The 27,275-nt window shown below is 36.9% G+C and overlaps 1 protein-coding gene across 1 annotated transcript in view; it reads right to left on the bottom strand.

Annotated features, from left to right (window-relative positions):
- OCA2 (OCA2 melanosomal transmembrane protein) overlaps positions 1–27,275 on the bottom strand; it is a 160,126-nt gene that overhangs the window by 108,541 nt on the left and 24,310 nt on the right. Inside the window, exons 4-9 of the mRNA XM_005486403.4 lie at positions 25,757–25,814; positions 24,818–24,890; positions 16,513–16,670; positions 15,954–16,036; positions 15,461–15,614; positions 276–347 (exon numbers count right to left, since the gene is read on the bottom strand). Coding sequence (XP_005486460.2) covers positions 276–347; positions 15,461–15,614; positions 15,954–16,036; positions 16,513–16,670; positions 24,818–24,890; positions 25,757–25,814 — 598 coding nt within the window. The remainder of the gene's footprint in view (positions 1–275; positions 348–15,460; positions 15,615–15,953; positions 16,037–16,512; positions 16,671–24,817; positions 24,891–25,756; positions 25,815–27,275) is intronic.

Below are 27,275 nucleotides of genomic sequence, written 5' to 3'. Positions count from 1 at the left end.
CAGTGTTAAACTAACACTGGATTAAGCTGAAAATGGTTGCAGTCAGCTTCCTGCAAATCAGAATAAAAAAGCATCAACTGACGTTTTTGTACTCCCCTTGTCTACACATCAGTCTGACCTCTTTTCCCACCCCAGTTTCTGTCCTACCATTTCTCTTTCTTAAAAAAAACCACTGCTTTGCCATGTGCTCAGTAAGAACCGGGCAAACATGGAGATTAATGATACCTGACACCACAGCCAGGGACAAAGGGAGCACTCACAGTTTGGTAACTTACCTCCCCAACAATAGCTAGGGCGGCTAAAGCGGCCAAAGCGCCCAGCATGGCTGCCAGGGTCCTGTGAACAATCTGCAACAAAGGGTAAGAATTGACCACACACTCCTCCAAGCATCTCCTTACTATTAAAAAGGAGGTGGGGAAAGGATAAAACCTCATGTACACAATTATTTTCTTGGCTTGCTTGAGGGTTTTTTTCTGACTAAAGAATGGTTAATTACTTTGCTATTAACAAAACAAACCAACCCACAAACAAAACCAAAAACCAAATAAAACAAAATTAAGAAATCAACCAACTAAAGCCTTGACTGTGCAAATGCTGCTAGGAAGTCTCATTTCTAATATCCAGGTAGAGAAGGGACTTCAGCACCAGTTTCTTACATCTGCCAGTAGGTGACCCAAGAAGGAAGGCAATTCATCTCCCCTAAATTAAGGATCAAAAAGCCTCGTCCTGTTGGCTTCCCTTCACCTCCCATGCAAAGAAAACACATGCCCAGGAGGCGATCCATCTCATTGTTAGTAGAGGCTTTTTCAGCAAGTGTGCCTTGAAAATGTACTTTATTTCTCCAAGAACTCATCTGTAGCTATTTAATCCCCTATGTCTGGAAGATCACAGATTGTGTAAAATAACTCGGCTAAAGTAAGCATGTAATTAATGAAAATCACACTACAAAAGACTGAATCTAATTACCAGCTTTCACTATTAATGTGTTTAAATATTATTCCAACACAAGTTAAAATTATTGTTGAGAAAGAAATAAGAGAGTCTAGAAATATTTCATTTGCCTCTAATTTCATAAGAAATATTTTGCTGGTAACAAACAATAGGAAGAGAGCATCTCAAGGCTCTCCTCCATGTTTGGAAAGGAAAAGCAAAAAAGAAAGATTTGGCTTTGTTTTTCTCCTTGATTATAATTTTTTAATGGAAATAGTAAAGAACTACACAATTTATCAAATTACTAGAAAAATAAATATATAAATTACTAACTCAAGAGTTAAAAAAATTATCTGTCTTATTCTCCTGTTTTCCTTAAAAATGCACTGAAGAGTAACCTATTCATGGTTACAAAGCAGGAGATCAGACCAAGATTTTTAAGCCCTAATGACCTATTTGTTCAGAGCACAGACTACAGCTCCTACAGAAATGTGTGATAGCCCACTGGCTCATTTTTGATTTCCCATTTCAGTGCATTGACATGTAAGCACACATATGGCCCTTCTGGTTCTGCAAAGGTGGGAAGCATTTGATAACATTCCATAGCTCTTCTGGCTGGAAAGCAGGTACAGCAATTACACTTTACAGCTCTCTCCAATAATAGATGCCAAGCAGAGCTTTCCATTAGGGGAGGAGATCAGCTTCTTAGCAGAGCAAAGCCCAAGTGTAGGCTACAGGGAAATCCTCAGCTGTCCTCAAACTGAGGGTTTTCTCCTCATGCAATCTTCACCCACGTTAGGTGGCTCTTTTGCAGTTCTCAGAAAGATATCTTAGGTTTTCTGAGATTTGTTTAGCTACAGATTTTTTGCATATTTCCACATAAGCACTTTTGCTGTCACTGTTGTGTGCTTAATTGCTCACATTGGGTTGACTGCAGTTTCAGTTTCCAAGAGTTTGCTGTCACCTATAGGTGAAAATGGCTTTAATTTATGCAGAAAGAAACTGAAAAAACTAAGTCATCCGTCAGCTCCCTCATTCCGATGGTTTTTCAGGATATACAAAGGTATATCCTGAAGAATGAACAAGGTGCAAAGCTTTATTACAAAAAACTTAGTAAATATACAACTCTCCATTCCAGTAAACTATCAAATAAAAGTCATAAGGTAATGTAAAGCCTAGAAAGAACACTTATGTAAACTCTGAGACTTGTAAATATTCAAAATTTGATATTTAGGAAGCTTAAGGAAAAAATAGATTACTCTCTTTAATTTTCTTTTCACAGAAAATAAACCCCAAACAAATAACATATTTGCACAGGTATTTTTAAAAACTTACAAATATAGAAGTTAGGAGGTGCAGGTTACGAGTTCTGACATTCTTTGAACCACAAATCCATCTAATACACTTTTGGAGGGCTTTATATCAAGCAAAATTCCATTATTATTATTTTGAAAAATACCACAGATGAGCCAACCCTTTTGAAGATTGGCAGGAGGATGAGTATCTTTTCAGAATGATTCTTGGAGTGTACCCATAAACAACAGCTCAGGTACAGAATTGAAAGAGCTTAGAAATAAATTAAGACAGAGACTTAATCCCAGGAAAACTGAGAGATTTAGTGGACTTCTGATCTAAAGACATTTTTAAAGGTTAAGTGAAAAGTCATCTATATTCATCTGATTGTTCTCTCCCTTAAGAAAGGGCACACCCTTGTGCAATGACCACGGAGATAAGAAAGACAGAACTGATGAGGAGGAAGATACAAAGCTTTTAGTGTATCAGTTTGTGTGCTAGAGCTCCCCACCTCCCATTCCAACTGCAAACCTTATAAACTCTTTGCAAAAAGGGCATCCACCATCACCATCAGCTTTACTTTTGTCTGAAGAATACCAAGCAGTGCTGACTTAATGCAACAGCAGAGGAGAGGGCTCTTGCCCAAGCACTGCTGACTTAATGCAACAGCAGAGGAGAGGGCTCTTGCCTTTGTCAAAGGGACAGTAACAGCAATACAAAGTGCTACTGAAAACTATGCAGCACAGATTTCACTCTTTACAAAGCAGGATTCAGTTTAGAGCTCACTGATGTGGGACATTACAAGTCTAAGAGATGAACAAATTGAAAAAAAATAGGGAATGGATATTTACAGTAATTTATATAAAAAATTAAAATACACAGAGCTACAACTGTGAAACAACAGTGTCAACAACATAGGTGTGTTGATAAAAACCTCATAGAGCCAGTCAGAACAAGCAAAGACTAGGAAAGGCTACTATAGCCATTTTGTTCCATAATTCTCTGTAGAAAGTTCGTCTCATGATTGCCTGCTGTGTGATAAACACAATGTGCTGAATGCTGATTCTAATAGTTTCCATACTCTTAATTCAGGAGTTCATTTTAAAGTAAGACATTAAAGCTATCCAAACAATTTATGCCACAAGTCTTTTTGCTTGATATTGATTAACAATATACAGTTGCAGAACTAAAATGCAAATTGGATTTAGAAAGCCTAGACCTTTCCCAGATTTAAATTTCTTTATCTATTTGAAAGTGCTTTGTAATTTTTGCACTGAGTTCATCAAACCATTTGGTAGACTATAAGAGCATCATTTTAAAAATTAATCTGAATTCTAAACCCTACATCTTGTATGGTGTTCCAGGAGGCAAAAGAAAATATTTAGAAGCCTTTTCAGTGACAACGTGTGTGCTATTTCAGAGAATATCTTTCCCAGATGAAATCCAGGACACATGCATTTCTATAATGCATTTCTGAAGATATTTGGAAAATGATTTATCATACCAAGCATTTTATTTCCAGAAATCCTTTGTTTTAAGTCATAAATAGCAGCTGAAATATAAGTGTCAATGATTTTAATGTAAAGCTTCAAACAAAACCCATATTCATTTCTTATCCATTTTGTCTCCAGTGAAGCCTGTTTTGTTGAACTTCTTATTTTACTGATAAATTAATTTGCATTTGATAAAGTGGCAACACTGCTGCATTTCAACAAGTTATTACCAAACCTATATCCACATATGAGTTTTATGTATTTTTCACCTACCTTCAGAATAGCTGAGTTCTTCCTTATAAAACCAACAGCCAAATCCCTCAGACTTTATAAAGTCTCTAGTTTATTTATTTATTCTCAGGTGACAAGGAGGGAGAAAAATAAAATTTACCCTAGGATAGCTTTCTTTCTGACTTTATGTTTTGTATCTATTCCTTTTTATGTTTTAATAAGGATTGATTTGGTTAAAATAGAACATCCTCAGCAGTGGAAGAGATTTTTTTCCACAGTTTTTCCTAAAGATGGTCAAGACACTATTAGCCTGAGTGCCTCTGAAAATGTGCTCCTCAGTCACATCCCTTGATGGAGTTATCATTTGCTGTCATGCATTTTACAAATTTTGGTGGCCTGCTATTCTGTGGACTATTCCAGTTGTTTTAGCAGGATACAGATGAAACTTCAGTCTTTCATAGGTACACATATTTGATTCACTCTTTAGTGGATAAAACACCCCATATTTTGGAAAATAAATGCAGAAGTCAAACACTAGAATCAGAAGCTGTAATCAAAAATGGAAATTGCAGAAAAACAATGGTAATTTAGTTTTAAAATTTAGGTAATTTTTCCTAACTGTCAAGCAACATGACTGAAAATTTGGGCTTATGATAGAAAACAAAGGCAAATAAAAGCCTTGAAATGAAATACTTTGAACTCTGCCTTGCTGTAGATCCACTTCAAAGCTGAATGGCACCAAATTCCTAATCCATGGAAATTTTTTTTATTTCTGGCAAATTTTAAAATTTGGATACATTTTAAGCAACAGACGAGAAATATAGGATATAGTCAGATACAAAGGAGTTCAGAGCAGAAGATAAGGAAAGCTTGTGACGACAGATATATTTATTTGATTTTCCACATGCTCACCTCTGGTAAAGAGACTGAGCAGTACCAGTTAGTGAAAGCATAGTAGCATATCCTCCTTTCAGCTGGCGATGGCAGCTAATGTTTTAGCTGTCCTCACCCTCCTGCCCTCTGTTTGCTCTGGACAGCAGCTCTGCAGAAGCAATAACTGCAGCTCCTTCAGCCTTGGGGCACGGTGTCCAGCACCTGGGAACCCCTCACAGGTGATGTGCTCAACAGCTTGTGCAAAATGAAGGATAACAGAAAATTAATTGCCTTAGAATTACTTAGTTAAGCAGTTGAAAGTAAACTCTGTAGGGATTTTAATGAGGCAAAAAGGAGCTGCTTCACATAGCTTAGAAAGTATGACATGCTGGTGTAGTGTGCAGGGATGGGCTAAAGCAACTCTTGAGGTAAGCATGGAAGGTACACTGGTGAAAGATGATGTGCATCAAGAATCCCAAAGTGACTCCAAGCATCACAAAAATCTGTGACAGCAAGAACAGCTATTTATATCTTCATCTGAAGATTAGGAAACTCTCTACATGTATTCTATATATGCAGGCATGAATTGTAAAATAACACTTTACACTAGGTTCAACATTTAGAAAATCTAATCATGAATCTCATTTTTATAAGTCAAAATATGTCAAAACTGCATCACTGTACATAAGTATGTCTTGCAAGGGAAAAAAAATCCTGGACCAAAAGTTTACTCATTTTAAGAAATTCATGGTGGATCAATACTATAGTACTGCCATTTGCATGAAATGTGCAACCAAGACCAGTTAAGAGAAGTCTGGAGAAATCTGTGGATTTAGAAACGCTATCATATCTTAGTACTAACATGCATTCTTATTCATTCTTTGCATAATAAATATTTATGCTTGTAACTGTGAAAATAATATTCCATATATATTCATATATATTCAATAAGCTCTTTTTAAAGACAAATACCCAACCTTAAATTATTATTTTTAAATGGAAACACTAGACTCTGTAGCAAATTTTATAATTTCTGAACATCTACTCAACCCTGAGGAAAGAAAGCACCCATCTATGATATTCTGCTATAATAACTATTTCTGCTTAGATAGTGTGCCAAATTACTTGTTCTGATTTAATGTCAGTGGAGGAAGTCCTGGTATAAACAACCCTGCCTTAGGGGAAGTCATGGAAGGCAACAGTTTGTCACTTTCTAATACAATGCTACTCAATATAAAACCTATACAAGATGATTATCTTAAATAGAAAGTGATTAAAAGTAACACTATATGGTCTCCAATACTACCTGTATTAGTTCACTTTTATCCCTATGATATGTGTGCTGGTTTTTGCCGGGGTAGAGCTGGTTTTCTTCACAGGAGCTGCAAGAGGGCTGTATTTTGGATATGTGTTGAACATAGGGTTGATAATGTAGAGGTGCTTTTGTCATTGCTGAGCAGGGCTTACACAGAGCTAATGCCTTTTCTGCTTTTCCTACTGCCTGCTGATGAGCAGAGTATGGATGCATAGGAGATTGTGAGCCAGAACAGCCGACTCCAACAGACCAAAGGGATGTTCCAGACTATATGACACCATGATCCGTATATAAAGAGGGGGGAAGAAGGAGGAAGGAGAGGCATTTGGAGTGGTGGTGTTTGCCTTCCCAAGCTCTGTATGATGGGGCCCTGTACTCCTGGAGATGTACGAATGCCTTACTGCCCTTGGGAAGAAGTGAAGTAATTCCTTGTTTTTCTTTGGTTGCATGCAGCTTCCACTTTGCTTATTAAACTGTCTTTATCACAATCCATGAGTTTTCTAGCTTTTGTCCTTTCAATTTTTTCTCTGATCCCTCTGGTGGGGGACTGAAGTAGCAGTTTCCTGGGGCTTGGATGCTGGCTGGGGTTAAACTACAGCAGCACATTAACTAGAATAAGTTAAGAAATACAAGGTAAGGAAATCTTACAATTCTTGTCTAGGATAGGCAGTCCTGAAATCCTGTGATGAAGTAACTGCATTAAGCTAACATCAATTTTTTTCTATACATAAAACAATGCAGAGAGAGAATCAGGGAGAGGGATAGACAGAGAAAGATATTTAAGAAATCAAATTATTTCCTATGAATAAATTACCAGATTAATTAATTCTCCTCTTCTATATCAAAAATCTGTAGGCTGATTCTGGATTCTGCAGAGATATTTGTTACTCCAAAGCTCTGTCAAAGGCTTTGAATGAACAAGGTGCACAATTTACAATCTTTTCAGAGTCTATGAGTTTTCTTCCTCAGCTATATCACTGTTTGCTGTTTGTAGAGAAAACTGAATGACTAAAGCCTCATGCCGATATGGAACATTGGATTAAGTGGTTCAAAGAGATCCTTGAATCATGCAAACAAAAATATACTCTTGATGCATGAGATGAAACAAACTATTGAATTTTCATGCCTTGGAAACTTGAGGAAAAAGTAAAGCTGGAGAAAAGAACATATAACTAGAAAGGAGGGGGGCAAGTATCATTTGTAGAGATGATGGACAGAGGACCCAGAAGAGGGTGTAATTCTATGAGATGAGGGTTGCAATGACTGCTAGACTGAGTTTTGTCTTGAAATAGCCTCTCACCTCAGAATATTAAGGTAAAGAGGGATAAAAAGGTAATATTTTTATCAGAAATAGCTAGCTAATATTTCTATCAGAATCATACAAGAGGGAGAAGTTTGCCATACCTATCTCACTACAGGCATAAGTGGATGCTTTCCAGACTCAACATGTGGAATGGTTCTGATGTTAAGAAAATCCATTTTATATATCTCCAGAAAACTCCAAAAGGTACTATCCAGTAACATCTGATAGCTTGATAGCCCCTCTGAGTCAAATTTTAAAAGCAAATCTGTTCTTGGTATGAATTTTGGGATTTTGCCTTGTTACAGAAGTGGACAGACACATAGAAAAATGAACAAACTCATGTTCTGTAAATCAGGGCCTTGAGTCTAGTCACATTAATAGAAAGGTGAGCCCTGCAGAAAGAGAGGATAGTGATCATTTTTATGTACCAAGGTACTCATTCCTGTAATATTTAAGCTTCATAAAACATGTTCTACATGACTTAAGTAAAGAGATCTGGTCATGAGCCAGTAAAGAACCTAGAAGAAAATAAACCAAACTGCTTCTGTGGGCCGACATGACCAAAGCCATTGTTTACCTACAGGCTGGCCTAGGAACAAGCTTTCAGTCTTGCAAGGGTCAATCCAGCTCTCCAGCACCTACCCCAGCAGGCTTTGCTGACTCCATCCCCTCCAGGCACTTTGACAGCATTCCCAATGCACACCCTCATTCTTTGTGTCCTAACGACACTTGTGAGGACTGAGTGATGCTCAATTACATTTACAGTTTCAGAACATTTTCTGAAACTGAAGAAGATGCCACCATTTGTATTTTCCCAGTTGTCTCAGTTATCTCTATTCTTGAGACTAGTAAGACTGGGAATTTCTAGTAAAAAAATGACATGGACCAAATAACTAAATTTTACCTTCCCAGTCTGAATTTTTGTCAGCCCTCCTAAAACAGTAGGTTAATAAACCATACAGAAACACAGCCATGCACTATGAACAGTAGAGCAGGCTGCAGTACTTGCATTACTTTTGCAGAGAACTTTCTGCTCCAGCTAGCAGTTCCTCTGGAGAGTCTTTCATCCCTGACATCTCCTGTCTTTTTCCACTCCACTTTTTTGCTCTGAATTTTTTTCCTCTTTAAATCACGTCATCATACCTCCCTTCAAGCCTGCCCCCTACACTTTCAGATTTTCTTCCACTTTTGTCTTTGCTCTTGCTGAAGGAAGACACCATCTGAGGCCCCAGAAAGAGTTGAGTGGTTCTCATCCCTGTTTGTGTGCATTAGAGGAGTTCTAACAACTTGTTAAAATTTTAAGACTTCATGGCTCTCTACCCCTCTGGTTGCCGTAGGCAGGGTAGAAGCTGAACGGCAGCATTCAATTAAGTTAATTTAATGTTCTGTTCCCTCTCTCAAACAGAAAGGAAACACACCAATCCACCAAAAAAATAGTATGCGAGGCAGGACAAAACATTCATATTTGCCAGTCTTTCACAAATTGAACAAAATACAGCTCAAAATTAGATTTAAAAGGCACAGAAATTAGCAAACAGCCATTTGGAAATTAGTTTTTGCATTTAGTGTTGAAAATATGAGTGGTATTATTTCAAAAAATAGCATTCTGTGAAAAGAGAAGCCTGACTACACCTTTCAAAGCAGACAATTCCATCTAGTCCTTATAATAGCGAGCAGCACCATCCAGTGGCAATTTCTTTCCTATTTCATTCTTAATTAAAGACAGTTTACATGCTGCTGAAGTACCACAGCGCCCAAAAGGAGTGTTTTCTTTAAAACACACATATTCAGAGCACAGCCAGACTTCTACAAAGACAGATCTAACAATTAGGCAGGCAATAGTCAGTGTAAAATCAATATTCATATTGGATTAATAATATAAAATTGGTATTATAACATATCAAGCTGTGATCCAGCTGGGGATTTTGCTTGCTATTGTATTGCATTTTTGTTTTAATTGATACCCATCCCTTCCTCATCTTACAGGATTTTTCTTCCTTCAAGCTCTCTTCCCTTTGCTGTATCTAGGGCAGTTAAAAAGGACTAGTTTATCTTACTGGTGCTGGCTCTGTCCTTTTAGACCCTCCTTTTTGTTGGCACTGTCTCTACTCTAAACAAGCAATAGAAATCCTGACACCTTGGGAGTACTAATAAAATCCTCCTCATAAGGAGCAACTAGCAATGCTCCTGCACAGCAACTTGAAAGTAATTCTGATCTTCTCAAGATGTACTGAGATCAAAATACAGAGAGGTCACAGCCTCCTCCTCAATTAGGGAAAGGCATTAGGGAATTGTCTGTACTTCTTAACTGGTAGCTCAGTAGCAGGCTGTTCTCTCTGGAAGAATATATAGGTACCCCTTGTTGAATACTTCACTCTGGGAGACAGGATAGATGGATCTGTCCTGTGTCTGGATCTCCAGGCATCCAGCATCTACCTCAGCAAGCTTCACTGCACACCTTCGGTTTATGTCCTAAAACCAGTTCTCGTGGGGATGGCAAGAGTGCCCTCATCAAAGTGCACAGTCTCAGCTGGGGAGCTAGGGAGGGAAATGGACTTTTGAACCGTAAAAGTGCTTTAGAGTTATGGGGACTCCAAACAAGATCCAAAACCATTTGTTGCCCAGGGCAGATGAGGTTAGACTGTTCCAGAGGAAGCTCAATTTCTATTTAAGGTAAGTTTTACCACTGGATGTTATGTTTAGGTTTCATTACCCTGATTTAGGTTCTGTAAAACCCTCAGAGTCCTGGTATTTAAAACTTCTGGGTTCTTTTACTCCCTACCACCTCCAGACAGTGGGGCAGATAAGAGGAAACTTTTGTTCTTGCCCAGGGAGGAATGGCTTGGACGCTTATTAAGGAGAGTATAAGGTTTGTTCTGATAATCTGTCCCTAATTTTCTGGCAACCCTACAGCACTGTTTTAATTCCTCTTCACATTTTTTTTTAATCCTAAAGCACATAAAATCCATAGCAGCAGGAATATATTCTCTCCAACAGAAGGCGAGGGAGTGCATCAGCTACTACTTCCTTTTTCTCATGGTCTTTTCCAATAACTGCTATGGATTTTCTTCAGTTCCTTTGCTACCAGTCTTTTGGGAGGACATATGTGGAGGTGGGAACATTCTAATCCACACTCTTCTCAGTCTGTATCTAAAGACAAATCAATACAAGAATGTGTGGGAAGTCAGAAGCCATGCTAAGCTGATCACTTTTGTGATCAGTCACATTTTCTGTTACTTTCCTTATCAGAAAAAAATATCTGATATTTTAAGATTAGCCTATTTCTATCACTCAGTGTCATGTTTCATAATAGACAAGGACTGTTTCTTCTCTTTTCCTATTCTCTCTCTAAAGCATAATTTTTCTCATAAAAAATCTGGACTGTGTGAGTGTACACTGCAGTAATAACCCCTTATTCCAGTTGTAAAAATGTTTCCTGCCAGTAAACACTGGTTCAACCAGCCTGCAATGACAGAAAAATAGTCAGACTAAAATCACATAAAATTTTAGTTCTCTGGAACTAATTTCTGGTTGTTAGATGCTATTAAAAATCACTCTGATGGGAGTCAAAGAAATTAAGCTTAGGGGATGTTTATTCATAATTTAAGTTAGTTAATAATAGAAAAGTAATATGGAGAGAAACTGACACATTCCATTTCCATTAAAGTAATTTAAATTGTGATTATAAGCCCATACTTCATGTTAGCAACAAAATAAGCTTTTAAGACCAGATCTTGCATTTTCAAGTATTTGTGTTTTAAGAAGAAATACAGATATGTAAATGTCATTCAAGATGTCAGATCATTAAAATGCCACTTAAAAGATCCTGGCAAGATCTTCCTTAGTGCTAATTAGAAGACAGGGTATGAAGCTAAATAATCCATTTGTGATAAGTCCTATGGAGACTCTCATAGAATTTCTGATACTTGCTTTTCGGCTATTTTTTCTGATACACTTTCCTCTTATTTGATATGCTATTGGTATCTTATTTTTTCTTCAATTTTTGTAAATTAACTTGGTATAATAAATGTTATTTTGCCTTTTCTCCTGATTAAATGTAATGTTTTACAAAATAGCTTTTAAAAGGCTTTTTACGTTTGCTTCTGTTCATTCAAGTATCATAAATGGCTAACACTGCATTTTAACACACAACACAAAACAAATATATTATTAGAGGAAAGTGTTGGACAAGGGCACACATTAATTCATTTCAATTAATGAGCTCTATCCTTTAATAATTGATGTCTAGCATTCCTCCTTGCGTATTTCTAATTAATGCAGCTTCAACATAGCTGCAAATATGCAGTTAATAATTACAAATAATCGCTTTATAAATCCAAAACCACTTTTTTGCATACCAGCAAAACTTTAATATTTTAACAGATATTTTAAGATATGGATGGGCAGATAGAGTTCTCTTTAGTTTAACCAGCACATTATCCCATTTCGTCTAGACAAAAACAGGGACAAGGTGAGAAAGCAAAGGTATCTAACTGTATTTCTCTGATATCTAACAAATCTGTCTAACTGATATCTAATAATGAAATTTTATCTGCACTTCTTTTCCTTGACCATGCCTTATGACCACAAATGATAAATCATTCAGTTAATGAGCTACAAGTAATCACTTTAGTCACATAGGAAAATGCTTTCCTGGAAGAAATTATGGAAATGAAACAAGGCAAAGGATCAAATAGATTCAGCTGAAAGAAAAAATGTTCGGAGCAGGGGTTTATAAAAATTAAATTTTCTAATTTTTTTTCAAGTTTACAGTCAAGAGAGTATATGCATTTTGAGGATCAAAAATCGAGAAAGCCTTTCTGAAAATGCATTGTAAACAGATTTAATACAGCAACATCAGTGTAGAACTCTGTACATCCACCTTTTACACCAGATGTCCCTGTAGACCAATGTGAAAACATACTTGTAACCCATTTTAACCAGTGTTTCCACAGTAATCCTGAAGGGTCAGACAGAAGAGCTGAGATCAACAAAAGTAAACCTGCCACTCTCTCTCTCTCTTTCTTTCTTTTCTTTCTTTCTTCCTTCCTATTTTAACATTCAGTTTTTTTATTTCCTGCGCAGTTTATGCTTTCAAGAACAAAATTAAATACCTTGTGGTTTTCAACAAGTCTATAAAATGGACTAGATGCATGCAGAAGCACCACAGGAAGCTGAATGTCTTTCTCCTTTGGGACAAGGGGAGGGAATAGGAGACTGAAATGCTAAGAGGGAACAGATTGATATTTGAAGAAAATAATTTTCAAGAGAATTAACATCTAATGAAAGAACAGATGATTGCATAAAGGTAAAAAAAAAAAATCCCATAAACTCCAAACAAAAAACTAAGGCATGATCAAGGGAGTCAAAAGCAATATAAAAATTTTCAGAGGTAGAGTAGCAGAATTGTGAAGTAACTGTGAAGAATATTCATATTTGTGTTAAGCCTGAAACTAGAAGTCACTGGAAATTAAAGAGGAAAATGGGCATCTTATTCTATGAGAAACATATTTGTTTTTTATGAACACATAACATGGAATCAGTTTCAAAAGGAACAATACTGAAAATCAATGCCTGAAGAAATGAAGTTCAACATCTTGTTTTCTGAAGAAGAGCACATCCTGAGACCTCCACTGACTAGGAGGGGTGCTTAATTGAGACATTTGATGCTAACATGGAGGCAAACAGCTGCTTCAAAGTTTGGAGAAGACAATTGTTTACAGTAAATGCACTTCAGTTTCCAGCTGGAACTTCTTACTTTACAATCTTCTCCCATCATCCTGTATCTGCAGGAAGCAGAAGCTCTTGCAGAAGCTCTTGCACAGTCCCTGGTGACTGAGGTAGCAAAGACCAAGAGGAGAAGGCAAGAAAAGATTAAAACGTGAGGACAGTGGGGCTGAGGAGGCTGTGGGCAAGATCTACCATTCATGCTTGGGAAAAAAGGGCTGTGCTGGAGGAAATAGAGGCTCTTGTGATTTGTAATATATAAAATGCTTCGTTTTTCTTCATTTTTAAAGAAAATATAGCTCTAAAACTAGTTTGGATGTTTACTGAATTTGAAGTTGTATTGCAAATAATAATTAATAAAATGCAGGAAAATAATAAAGACTGATAAAAGATGGGGAGCAGCAACACCAAAAGTTAAAATCTATCTCTTTAAAAAATTAAAGAGGCAGTTTCTGCAGTAACATTGATTTCTCCAACAGTGATAACAGCTAAAGGGATAGAGAGTGCAATGTGTTGAGAAAGCAGGACTTCAGGCATTGAAGTTATAAATACTGAATATGATGAAAGCCGGTATTACATATTCCAACAATATTAGCATCCATTGCTTGCAAGAAATCCACAAGGGAACCATACAACTAAGAAATAAAGAGTTTAGAATTTACTCTCGTTGGAGCATTTGTCATTTCTATAGATGCTATGGAGAAAATAACTAACATTAAGATGCAATATGTAGCTTTCCACAATCTAAATTTCAAAAAAGTTTACTTATGAGAATCTATTTCTACTTTTGAATTTGGAGAAATAACTTTTCAGCCAACAACAGTAGAAATCTTTCCCTGATATTTTCACAGAAAAAATAATTTAATGAGTTGTTTTAAGTCCTTTTCTTAAAAGTAACAGGAAAACTAATGCTTTCCCTGGCTCTGCTTTTCAGTTTCAAGTCTTCTTTCCCTTTTCCACATTAATTTTTCCAAAGCAGGATTTTCAGGATGAAAACACAACCCCCCCCCCCCCCCCCCCACACACACACCTTTACTTATATTTAGAACCTGATGTTTTTGCAACTGCTGAAAGGTTGCATAGTTGGGCTTGGGGGTTTAGGGGTGGGGGGTTTTGTTTGGTTCAGCTTTTTTGAAAAAATAAGTTGCATTTAAAAGTATTAAGACTATTTTGGGACTGTGCTGCATGCCTACACATACTTATAGAAAAATCTAGTCCAATCCCCCTCTATATTTAATATAAAGTGTCCTTGTTCTTTTACAATGTACATAGAGGTATTTTTAGGTTTAGAAAGACATAATCATTGCTGAACAACATAATCTAAATGTCTAAAGCATCTGCTGTGTTGTGTGCATCCATTATTGGTATTTGATTAGGTGAAGTTTTACAGCCTTACCATTTCAATAGGGAATGGGGTGAAAAGCTCAAAATATGCAATGGGTGTGGAAGAAAAATGAGCATGCTGAACATATGTACTGTGGAGTACCTTGTAGACTTGATTTCATTCATTTCTTAGTTTCATACTAATGTAAATCAGGCCTGATTCAACTCAGAGGATTGACAGTGTGGATGCTCATATGAATTAAAAATAATTTTTTTTAAAGTGCTCCTCCCCGTTTGCAATTCATTTTAAGATAACAGTAAGTGTTTTCATTTCAAAGAATTCACTTTGAGTTCTGTGTTATTTATGATATGTTTTCCATTCTTAGTGTGATGCAATGCATTTTTATTTTATTTAGTACCTCAAGGTTTTGCAATGCTGCTGCAACATATGTTAAAAGTTCCCTGCCCCTTGACTTCATATTTCCTCTTCAAATAATACAGTAAAAGAATGCCTAAAAGGCACTTATTAAATATACGTTCATTTTAACCTGCTGAAGGTACACTAAGTTCATAATTTGAGGTACCTTAGAGAATGTAAACAACAATATGTTTTTTTTGTTTTACCTTATAAAATACTTCAATACTTAAAAACAAATTTTCCATACCTTTTGCAATTCTCACCTATTTTTACTTTCACAAAAATCTAATTCTGTTGAAATATTAGAAAACTTATAGAGCCTAATAGAAAAACATACAAGATCACTGTAACTTTAAAAGAACTTGGCAGAATCACTTACAATGCAGAACAATTTCCCCACATGTATCTTATTCATATCATTAGCAACATTGATGATGTATGAAGAAGTTAAATACACATTTTAAAATTATATCAAAGCCCAAGACTGAAACTTCTTCTTGTGGTCCTCTTACAGCTTAGGAAAAAAATAAAATCCAAGTACAAAACTGACTTACTTCCAATATGATCAGCACGTAGACACCTACTAAGATGATGGATGCTACTGTTACTTGTGCCTCTATATTTGCATGAAGGTACTGATGCTTCACGGAGAGAGGAACACTTCCAGACTCCTGCAGGAAAGCTTGAATGTTTATGAAGATGGTGCCTCTGGTGAAAGATAAAGAAGTTTTGCTTATTCCTGGAATGAAATACCTTTAGTTTTATTTGTGCATTATTTTATATTGAGAATTTATCAATATACTTGCTACATCTTTACTAAAGCAAGCAACTGCTCAAACACCTTCAAACAAACTCTATCCTTCTAAAAAGCATTTTTTAGAAATTAACTCAAGTACAAACTAGTCTTGTAAATACTTTCAAAGAGCAAGAAGTCATCCTTTCCTGCCCTTCTGAAACATGCAGTGATAATTATTTTTAAAATGTTATCTTAGTCAAGTCTATGGAAACTGCTCCTTAAATGCATAATTTTTCAGTCTCTTAGCCAACCTGTTTGGTATCTGAAAGGTTCTAGTTGTGAAGATCTGCTGATTTCTTCTTGAACTTAAGGGTAGAGACCAGTTGTATACCACCTGCAAGAGAGTCATATAGCAATATTATCAGAAGTCAGTGATAGTGATATGTCTCTGATACAGGGCTTTATTCCTATTTTTCTCTCTTCTGACAATTTTTGTGGGTTTTTTGTGGGTCAGGAATAAAATCAGCCTAAATCAGTTCTCCCTGATTAGGTTTGTTAGGGGTGCTCAGGTTTAATCAAATTAACTCATCCTCATACTCAATCAATGAAGTGAGAGACACCTCCACGATGTCCTCCAGAGGGAGGATGCCAAAACACATTTTGCATTGAATATAGAGAACAAAATTTTGAAGCAGGAAGTCCAGAGAAGGCAAAAGGAAATGCAACTTTAATTACAGTAATTTTTCTAATGCTGAAAGTGAAACACTTTGCAACAAGAAGAAGCATGGCCACTTAATCCACACAGTAGTGATGGAAATAAATGATAAAACGCATCTCAAAAAAAGTGAAAGAGAGTTTAAAGACTATCACCTGCTGCTGGCGCCTCCTCCTTGATCCTGTGTCTTCACTCTGGCTGATTTGTACAACAATGTATTCCTCTGTTTGCTCATCAACAACCTGTGCCCCAAATGGGCCTCCTATGTCTAACTTTAACAGAGCAGAATCATGAAAGTCAGTCAGATTCATAGCTATTAATAAAGTTAAGGTGCAAATTTCCAGTAAAAATAGTATAGGCTGTGTAGGCTGTACAAATTCCAGGAAAAAAGAATTAGTCAATTTATATTGAAAAAATACATTCTTCAGCTAAATTTCAGGAATTTTGAAAAAAAACCGATGTCTACTTTCTCACCAAGTAGTACTGTTTTGACCAAGTTTCCTAATAAAATAAGAGTTAAAAGTGCAGAACAATTATCTTCCCTAGTGACCTTTGGGATTACCAGTGCTTTTACTTGATGTATCAAAGATTTAAAATAGCATACAGAAATACAGAGAGAGACAGAGAAGTAAGGCTCTGTAAGTACTTCTACTAATGAAAGGCAGCACCATTAGCTCAGCAATTTAAACATCACAGAACTTGTACTGGTGAAAACAGTGTAGAAACTGCAGAGGATTTTGCCTGATTATTTGCTTTTTGGTCAAAGTTTTGCTCACAATGTTACAAATATCTGAAAGATATTTTCAACCTCCTTCAGCTGAAGTACTCTCAGATTCTATCATGCTCAGCTCCCTCATCTGCTTCTTTTTCTTGAGATATCTCACATAAGATGTGGTCAAACTACACTCCTAGTCTAGTATAATTGAAAGATCAGCCAACCATGATCCACAAATCCATTGGAAGTCTAGTTCTATTAGTTCAAATACATCTAGGGCTTTTTAAACCTAGTGTTGTAATAGTCCACTTCTGGCATAGTTGAAAAAGTCATCCCTGTGGCTTGGTGGGTGGGAAGGAGAGGAGATAAGGAAAGCCTAAGATTTTTAACCCTTCACAGTTTGTTTGAAACTGTAATAGAGCAATATTATAATTGTTTTGCTCCTGACTGTGACAGGTAGAAAGATAAGGCATAACCAACAAAACAAAAAAAGCTAACAAACAAAAATAACTCCTTAGTTTTACACCCACCTGTTCCACTGAAATCATGAGACTTGATCACCTGCTTGAACATCTTATGGTTCTAACATCTAATATTTTATTGAGCATACTACAAAAAGAGAGTAAAGTGTACCCGATCATATATTCATGAACACAATTTTCCCAAAAAGATGCTTTGTAGCCCTCAAAACAAGAGACTTTGACAGGAAAAGAAAAAACTCAAGACAGTTAGAGGACTCAGGGCAGTGCTGTGCTCTGTCCTGCTTCCAGTGACCCCCAGGGAAGATCATCCATATTAAGTCAGTTTCTAATGGGGAAAGATTTGGGAAATTATGAGGTCCTTTGGGATCTAGAAAAGAGTAATCTCTCACAGTAACCAAAAAAACAAAAATCCACCCTAGATCTGGTACCAGGTGGGCAGCCAATGCATTCAAAGTAATAAAAATGTCCCCCTGCTTAGCAAGGCAAGCTGAGCAAACACCACCAATGACACTCACATGCCATTATTAAAGAATTAAGCTCCCAAGCTTAAGCTTTGCTTAAAGGAATCACACAGGAAAGGATAAAAAATTTATATCACATGTAGAAATCAGGAGACAAGTCCAGTCCAAAGAATTTATACTCACAACCCTTAGCAAACATAAACAAAAATGACAACAGTTCTCTTCTGTTTCTGAAAGTTTTAAATACAATTTGGCATCACAGTTTTTCTGTGTCACTAGTTGATATATAATAGGAGTCTCCATAGGACCTATATCCATATCTTTAACTAGAGACATTAATTAAACCTACTAAAAGGTCTGCTCACCTGAAGTCATTAACCCTACAATTTGGGACAACTTTTAATAGTCAGTTTTTCACCAGGCATGTAGCCACTTAGGTCTTGAAAAGCTTCAGGTGCATATAATTATGGCAGCTTCCTTTTAAGCAATACTTTTAAAATAAATCCTGTAATTACCTAGATGACACATTCAGGAGCTATTAGAAAGGATGTCTAAAATTAAACCTTATTTTCAAGAAGCGTGGCTCGTTTCTTCTTTTCCTCTACAGATAAGGATACTTTTTCCATTCCATTCTGTGCACCTATAAAACCATTATAAAGAGCCATAGGAAAAAAAAGGGAGAAAGGTTCTCCTTTGATTTCAAGTGCAACAGGACATCATTCACCATTCTGCATTGAGACTCTTAAATCCCATCAGAGTTATCTTTTTCCAAACAATATTTAGGGACTCTGTCATAATTCCATTGTTACACTGCAGCAGATCACAGCCTTTATGAAAGGTGGAATCATAATAAAACAGAAGAAAACTTCAGACATGCTTCAATGAAAAAAAATATTTTTTCATCAAGCTGCACTTTAGAATATTTTTGTTCTGCCTTACCTTGGTTTTATATTTCCCTTAACTTGCCAGAATGTGATTTCCTCTAAATTTTAATCATTCAGATATGGACAACTTTTGGGAAAACTCTCTTTTTCTTCTAATATTCACTTTTATTCTGCAATTTAAGCATGTTTTTCCTTTCCTGAATTTTTCTTTTGTAATGTGTCCTCCAGTGTCCCCCTTTAAAGCAAAAATCTCCCTGGGGAGATTTACAGACAGAGCTGGTATTTTTTATTTCACTTCAGCTAAACGGCTTCATTTTGATATTGTTCTATTCTTAAAATCACATTATTGCTGTGAATTAGCCCGTCAAGGGATTTGGGTTTGTGTTTGCTCTGTGAAGCATTACACTGTGGCTGTCTGTATTTATACCTGGCACCAGAGCAGGTCTGCTGCTCCCAGCTGAACCAAGAGCTGTGTTTCCTGATCCTGGTTTTCTGAAAAGGTTTTGAGTGTGTGACAGTCACCTTATGTTACTTTATTTTTATGTGGCTTATGTAGACAACATGATGGAATGGGATGCAGTGGCTGAATATTTAAACTGGTATTCATTCACCACAGTTCCTGCTCCTGTACTTTGGACATCTGCATCTGATGGTTGCTTCCCTAAAATCAGTGGTGAAAAGATGCTTCTAAGATGGAATTCATGGCTTCATTTTGGACTACCACATCAAGATGAGAATAACTGCTCACGAGGAACATCCATTCTCTCTATTAACTGTAAAGAGAGGCTAGGATGACTAACTCAGGAGTAGCTGAGTCAGTTCCCAAAATACCAAGTCCCTGCTCTACCCTCCATCACGTAATTATTTCAAAATGTACAGAGGCAGCCAAAAAGTCCTGTTTGACAGAGATTCTCTGTTATATTTGCACACAAATGGCTGACTTTATGCTTTCTTTAATATCTATTTGTATATCCTATTCTGCATACTGTAGAATGGACCTTGAGAATGCTATGTCTGTGCATTACTTTTCAAGTTTCTGAGGTAGTTATACACCATTTATCCTGATTTATCACCACGTCACTTATGCTAGTTTCTCTAGGATATCACCATTTAAAGAAAGCCTTCTCCCTGGATCTCAGTGTCAATTTTTGCATTGTCCTTAACTGGTGTTATTTCTATATTAGTATTTGTGCTTTTCTTTTTTTCATTTCCTATCCCTGTTGTCATTTCTGGTGAGGATTTTTCTACATCATCTCTTCATAACATAACAAGTTAAACCACACACTTCTCTGTCCCTATTGGCTTCCCCATCTGATGAATGCACTAGGAACTTTTTATTTTCCTCCTTTTTGGAGTGCAAGTAATCAAGATCCATTATTGTCTACAGTGGATACATCCTTTCTCTCTGCTCCATCAGTTTGAGAAGTTCTGTAACAAACTAGTTTCTACAGCACTTTATCAATTGTGTCTTGAGATTCTGTTCCTTGGCTGCCTCTGCACGCGGTCCTGGTCTTCATCCATCTATTTAACAGCTTGAACATTGCCTGCAGGCCTAAATGCTTAGTACATTTCCAACAACATCGAAAACAGAAACAATTTTTGAATGGTTCCTGCAAGGAAAAATTATGGAGGAGAGTCCGCCAGCAGAGAACTAGAGTTACAAAATAAGAAAATATTCAAAGAGGGAAAAGAATTAAAGGGATTAGAGAGGTTTTGTAATTAATTACATCAATTTATGCTCCCTGGAGAAGAACCTTCAAGGAAGCTGAAAATTCTGCTAAAATATAACTATATTCCTTGCTTCACAATTCTTCTTTCTATATATACACCTCTTGCACAGAGAGTGGGAAATATTGTTTTCCATGTCACTAATGGTCATGGCATGATTGCAAGTTTTCTAGTGACCTTTCCTTGCTCCAACAGTTGACCAATAACACAAATTCATTAAGAAATCATTCAAACTCATACAACTTCAGCAAGGAATTTGATAATAAGGAGTCTTAAGTCTGCTTATCCAGAGACTCCTCATCCTTATGTGGAATTGTTCTAAATAGTTCCACTGAATCCAAAGAAAAGAAAAATCTAGCCTATGATTTAAAATTTAACATATTTTTACTATTGATATACATCTACTTTCTAAATTTGAAATCTTAATTCTGGACTGGAAGTGATAAAATCTCTCATGGAAAGAATAGAAATACATCCATGAAAGTGGCCCCTGTCTAGTTAGTTTGGTATCTCTGGTTTTGTCTGATTTGGAATAAGCAGATACACATTCAGATATGACTTCAGGTTATGTACTTTTACTATTGAGTTTTATTTTGAACATAAAAGAGCAACTGAGTAAGAAACTCTCTATGCTGGGTGCTGTGAAAATATATAATTTTCAAAATGTCATCCTTTGCTCAAAAAATTTAACTGGGGAGATATCAAACACCTAAACAATCAGATAGTCAGATCAGGACTGAAGGACTTTAAAACATATTTACAAAAATGCAACATCCTAGGCCAGACTCAGGAAGAATTTACAGCCCACTCTGCAGGTAATTTCTGACAATCTGTCCGAAAAAGCAAAATGAAATTGCTTTGCTCACACTGATCTAACCTTTCCTCGCCTATAACATGACTGGCTGCAAGTACAAATGTTGAGAGGGAAGAAAAGGTTGTTACTGAGGGGCAGAGTAAAGACAGAAATTCACACTTCAGTGAGGTAGGTGTGAGATCCATTGCACTGAAATGAACTGAAGACTTACCATTTTTTGAAAAATAAAATATTTCTACTACTGAGAAGTGTAGAAATAGCTATAATTGTATGAGATACAAAGAAAGAAAGAAGGCACTGTATCAGGGAGACAGACATTTCTCACTTTGCTTAATTCCTTAAAAGCATGATGAATCTCAATTACTTTTTAATTTCATAAAACCTAGTTCAAGTCAAAAAGTGAGTGTCGAGTCTTGCTCCAGTTGTCCATTCCCTATTGCTGGACAAAAGCTTAAAATTGGCTGAGATCAGGACAGTAGTTATTAGAAACAAAAGAATGAACACAAAGTATATTTAGTACTTCAGAAAAATTTTCAAGTCTGAAAATGTATGTAAGTAGTGAAGAACAAGAACATTTCCCATTCACTCTTTGATCAACCAGAGAGACATTTCCTGAAGGTCTGAATGGCCAAAGAGTTAAGAAAAAATAAGAATGTTCATGTCTTAGAATAGGTACATGTAATTAAACAAAGAAATGCTGAAATTTATTCAGACTCTCTATCTCTTCTTCTATCATCTTAATGACTAAAGATACTCTCCCCTTAACATACAGCCTTTGAACAAAAGATCTGAAAATGCTTCACACATTTTACATCAACAGTGAATCTTGCTTCCTGCAGAAAGGGTCCTCAAGTCAGGCTTCAGTATAAACTTCCTTCTTTCTGATATTATAGAGTTGAATGTTAGAATTTAAAAACTAATAAATCCCAAGAATTTATGTTCCAAGAAAGATATTACCAATATTTTGAAAAGCTATACTAAAATCATTGAATTTGTGCCTGGTGCCTATACGGAAATCAGTATTTAAACAAAAAAACCAAACCAATCACACACAAAATTACAGACTCAGAAAGCTTCTATTAATTCACAGGTGCCAGGATGTTGTTTCCAGAATCTGCAGCCAGCATACCTCTGTGTTACATGCCAGATTTGTGCCCATGGGATGGACAAAGCCATGGGAGATACACGTGTGCTAATAATAAATAAGGCAATGGGAAGAAAAACTGCTAGAGTGAAACCAAACCAGAGATACAGGTATAGCAACACAACCAGAGATCTCATCTGAAAAGCAGGTCACCTCCACACCAGCTAATGAAGGCCCCTCGCAGCACCAGAGAAGGAAAGTCCTGCCCCTAAGCAAACCTGAGATTTCATGAGCATGACAGAAAATCCAAAAAAAATCTAGGTGACACTAGGATGACAAAGGACATGAAGTCCAAAAGTAATCACTCAAGTTGTTTTTTAAAAATATTTCACACTTTGTTTTGTCTTTTTGAGTGTGTGGAGATACATTGCATATGTGAGCACACTCACAACAGTGTGCTTGGGCATTGCTGGAAATAAACAGAACTGTGAGGAAGGAGCTCAAAAAAAAAAAAAAAGAAAAGCGGTTAATACCTATTCAATACTTCTAAACAGCTTTTGAAGCAGAAGCAAGAGGTAAAGTTTGCTCATTTGCAGTTTTGGCATCATATGAGCTAAGATACTGATTTTCCACCCAAAGTCTCATATGATAACCTCCAAGGGCTTTGTGGCAAGGACTGCTGCAGCACATCTGCAAACCTACCATTAAAATCTTGTGGTCATTCAGAGAGTAGCCCATAGTGTCCATTGGGAGAACTGCAATCTGTCAGCCAGCAGAAATTGCATCTTCAGCACTGCTGGCTGAATGGTTAACATTACTTAGGACTAGCCAAGAAGGGGAATCCTTTTTTCACTATGCAATAAAGTGGAAGACAACCACATGAACTTACTGCTGAGCAAATGGAGACTGCCAGTGACAGTAAGAGGACATTCAGGGTGGCTGGTGCCTTTTACAAAACTTTTAGAAAGGCAATCTTTCTCCTTGATTCTTCTACTCTAATTACTACATCATCTTGAAAAAGAAGCTTGGCTTTCCTGGATTGCTTGCCTTTCACTTTTCCCCAGCTCACTGACATCAGACAGTAGACAGAATATCTAGTTTTCAAGACACATTACACAAGCTAAAAAGCTCTAGCTTTGGGTTTGTCAAGTAAGACATGGAAATGCTATATTCTGACTGTCTGACAGCTATTTGTCTCAAAGTGTCCTGACATGATAGGTAAAATGCAAAATACAGGAACATCTCTTTGTCTAAAATCCCAGTCCCAAATGCAGTTCCCTGAAACAAAGGGAATATTTAGTTGCAGAGCTGATTTGTACAATGCAACAGCTATGGGTCCAACCCAAATCTGAAAAGATAGGAAATCTTCAATTTATGCTATGACAGTTGACTAAAACTTGAGCTCAAAGACCCTCTTTGAATTCATCCTCTTTTGACAGTTAAGGCTGTGACAGTTGTGGTGCTGTTCAACACTACACTCCCATAGGAACTTTTAACAACAGTTTCAAGAAGGACCAAAAACACTGATGTGAACAGGATATTGATGGGAGTTTACAGCTGAAGTTGTCATTTGTCCTACTAAAAGTCCATTTTCTTCCCTCCAAAAAGCAATCTCAACTTTTAATTATAAACTGCCCTAAAGCACTAACATTTTCTTCCTCATTTACCCTACTAATTAGTGCATTATATAGTGTCATTATTGGTGACAGTGAGAATGCTAATAATTAAATCTATTTAAAATGGACTCTCCCTGCCCAAAGCTATGGAGCTGACCAGTTATATAGAAGAACAGAACATCTCAAAAATGAAAACCTACTGCACCTTTTCAAAACAAGGGACCTTGCAGGAGCTTGTGAAACATATCTATAGGTGCATCTTCTTTTAACACAAGTGAAATAAGAGCCAAGAAGATTTCAGATCAGACTGATTTAACTAGAAATATAGTGGGAAGAATAAATGTAACTAATTTACAAAATTTTTTATTTGTTTACTAAATGAATGTTGAAGCCTCAAAGACTTTTCACATTCAGATCTGTATTGACCTATGATGACTAATTTTTATTTGGTGTTGTTCTGTTTCTTCTTCTTCTAAACAGTTGCTTGACCTGACAGGTGCCAGTCAGTACAACTTGGAGAGGGAGTACTTGGGCCAGTGGCAAGGAGCATTCCAAATGCAGCCAAGGCTCTGAGACCACCCTGTCCTCTCAGAGTGCAAGAGAGAAAACACACATCCTTTCAACTGCTTTATCAATGAAACGTCAGATCCCTTTTTTTCCAATGAAAGAAGGATACAGAAGCTTTCCAGAGGCGATACAGCCAACATCTGCCAGGGCATACCTTGATCTGGATAAATGCCAAATAAAATCTAGGGCAAGGATAAAGAATAAACATTCATTAGTAACACAAAAACTGCCAAAGACCTGCTAAACTTATCTCAAATCCTTTAAAAAGACTCTTTGCACATTCAGTTGTGAGATTGTTTCCGTATTTTTAAGTATAATTCCACCACAGTTGAAAAGCATCTCTGGGATACTTAACAAGGGTAAGTAATATTCCTCCAGTTAATTTACAGCCAAAGTCCCATATTTTATGCACTTTTTCAAAATGTCTCTTAAGTCAACCTTCAGGATCTGTCTGGAGAGCAGCACCCATACCTGAGGAAATGCAGAGTGTCATCTATTCTCTTCCTGGCACAGAAGCCCTGCTACCCCAAAAGGAATTCCTCACAGCCACTAAAAAAATAAACTCCAGCTTTTTAAAACTTTTCTCTAGACTTTCAGTTGAAGATTTTGCTGAATTTGAAGATTTTGCTAAGGGAGGGCAGCACTTTGGCCACTTGAAGGAGATGCCAATCTCCCCATCACCTTCTGGCTTTGACACTGTGAAGCGCTGTCATTGCTGCAGCATCCTCCCAAGCACAACTTTGCCTGTGAGCATTCCTCAGGTGTCAGGATCAAAAGGTCCATCCTGAATTCAAGAAGCATCCTTAAGGGACCTACAAATTTGGGCTTAAGCTGCTTCTTCCTCCAAATCAACTGGTTACCCAACCACATTGTCCTGAGAGGTGACAAGTGCACCAAATAGGACTATGACTAGGCATGAAGCCCTGTACGGTATTGTCAGTTTTTGCCTCAAGACGTTTTCTGTGTGCTAAGAGAAAATATCATAGCTCATTTTGAACTAATTCTAAAGAAATGGGGGCCAGGGGAAGACTAAAAATTCAATACTTACAGAGCAGACAACTACGAAGATAAAGAGGCCTGAAACTTTCAGGAATTTGAGACAGCATCTGAAACACAAGGAAACATGTATTTACTATGTGGCTAGTTTAAGAACAACATTTCCTATTCTGTTAACAGCTCTGACATTTCAGAAACACCATGGTAAGCACTTTTGGGTGGTAGTACATCACATCAGAGTGCAGACACCACAAAGCAAGGTCAGCAAGGGTTTAGGAAGCCTTGGTGACCATCAGGGCTCCTGCACCAGCTCTGCTCACAGATGGATCTCAGTGGACAGGAAGGAGGATTTGCCCCTTGGAAAATCTAAGGGAAGGCTGCAGAATGAGCTGGTGCTGGATGCTGGAACCACTTGTCCACTACTGCTGCTGGCCCCTGGGAGACCCTAATCCCCCTCAGGTGATTCTTGTCTCTCCCAGAGAGGCGAAGGAGCGCTGCTATCACAGGGAGGTGGCATGGCTGTGCTGAAAACACAGGTTGTTGCATAGACAGATGCTGTCAAGAGAGACTTCCTCAAAACTGAACTTATGATACACACCCTGAAAAGTATTAGGAAATTCAGTTTGAAGACAGGAACAAGATTTAAGAATCTTCTGGGTGTAGCAGTATCTTTTAAAACCACATATACTTCATGAGCATAAATCTACTAACAAAACTGATTATTTTTTTCCCATGGCATGCCTGTGCCCATTGAAGGAATGCCCTGTTCCAGAAATGAGATACCACAAAATATTCTGAATTGTTCAAGCTTACTACTGAGTGGGTCAGGCAAGAATAACTCTAAATTAAAATGTGGATATTGAAGATGCATTGAGAAAGAAATCTTAAGATTTAACATTTTAAATTACCATTTTTTAATCTTACTGAAAAGACAACTCAACTAAAAATTTTCTGACTGCCCATCAATATGTTATACTGATGCCTTAATTTACAGAAGCCTTTGTGTAGGTTTGACCTCGTTAGATATTTTCATTTTGAAATCATCAATATTCTTATTCTGTTTGGTTTTTTTCAAGTAAACATTCAAACCTTGGTTTTCTGACAGAATGACAAATGCAGGGCTTGATTTAAACCTGATGACAAGCAAGAGGGAAAACATTTCAAGTTACCAGGATAATTAGTTGAAAAACAAAGAGTGCAATAAAAAGCTGCATTGACAGATGCGACAGGACAAAATATTAAAGCAGAATAGTCTGAAGAATGTTAGAAATAATTTTTAACCACATTGGAAATAAGTCCTTAAATCAATTCATTGACAAAAAGCAACAGAAATTACTGGAGACCCATTTTTCAAAAACACTGTTTTCCAAAGTTTCCCCCTCTCTAGAATTGTCCATACAGCAGAAAATAAAAACCAGCAGCTAATAAAAATGTCTTGTCACAAACTGGTACAAAGGGGCTGAAGTCCCCTATTTAATACAAGTGGTAACAACTTTACCCAAACTTTGCACAGTATGAAAATCTAGAGAAGGAGGAAGAGGAGAAGGAAGCCAGTTAAGTGGTTTCTTCTA

Source organism: Zonotrichia albicollis, chromosome 2 (assembly GCF_047830755.1).
Source record: "Zonotrichia albicollis isolate bZonAlb1 chromosome 2, bZonAlb1.hap1, whole genome shotgun sequence".
Lineage (NCBI taxonomy): Eukaryota > Metazoa > Chordata > Aves > Passeriformes > Passerellidae > Zonotrichia > Zonotrichia albicollis.
Note: the sequence above shows the minus strand (reverse complement) of the source record. Positions and strands in the feature narration are given on the sequence as shown.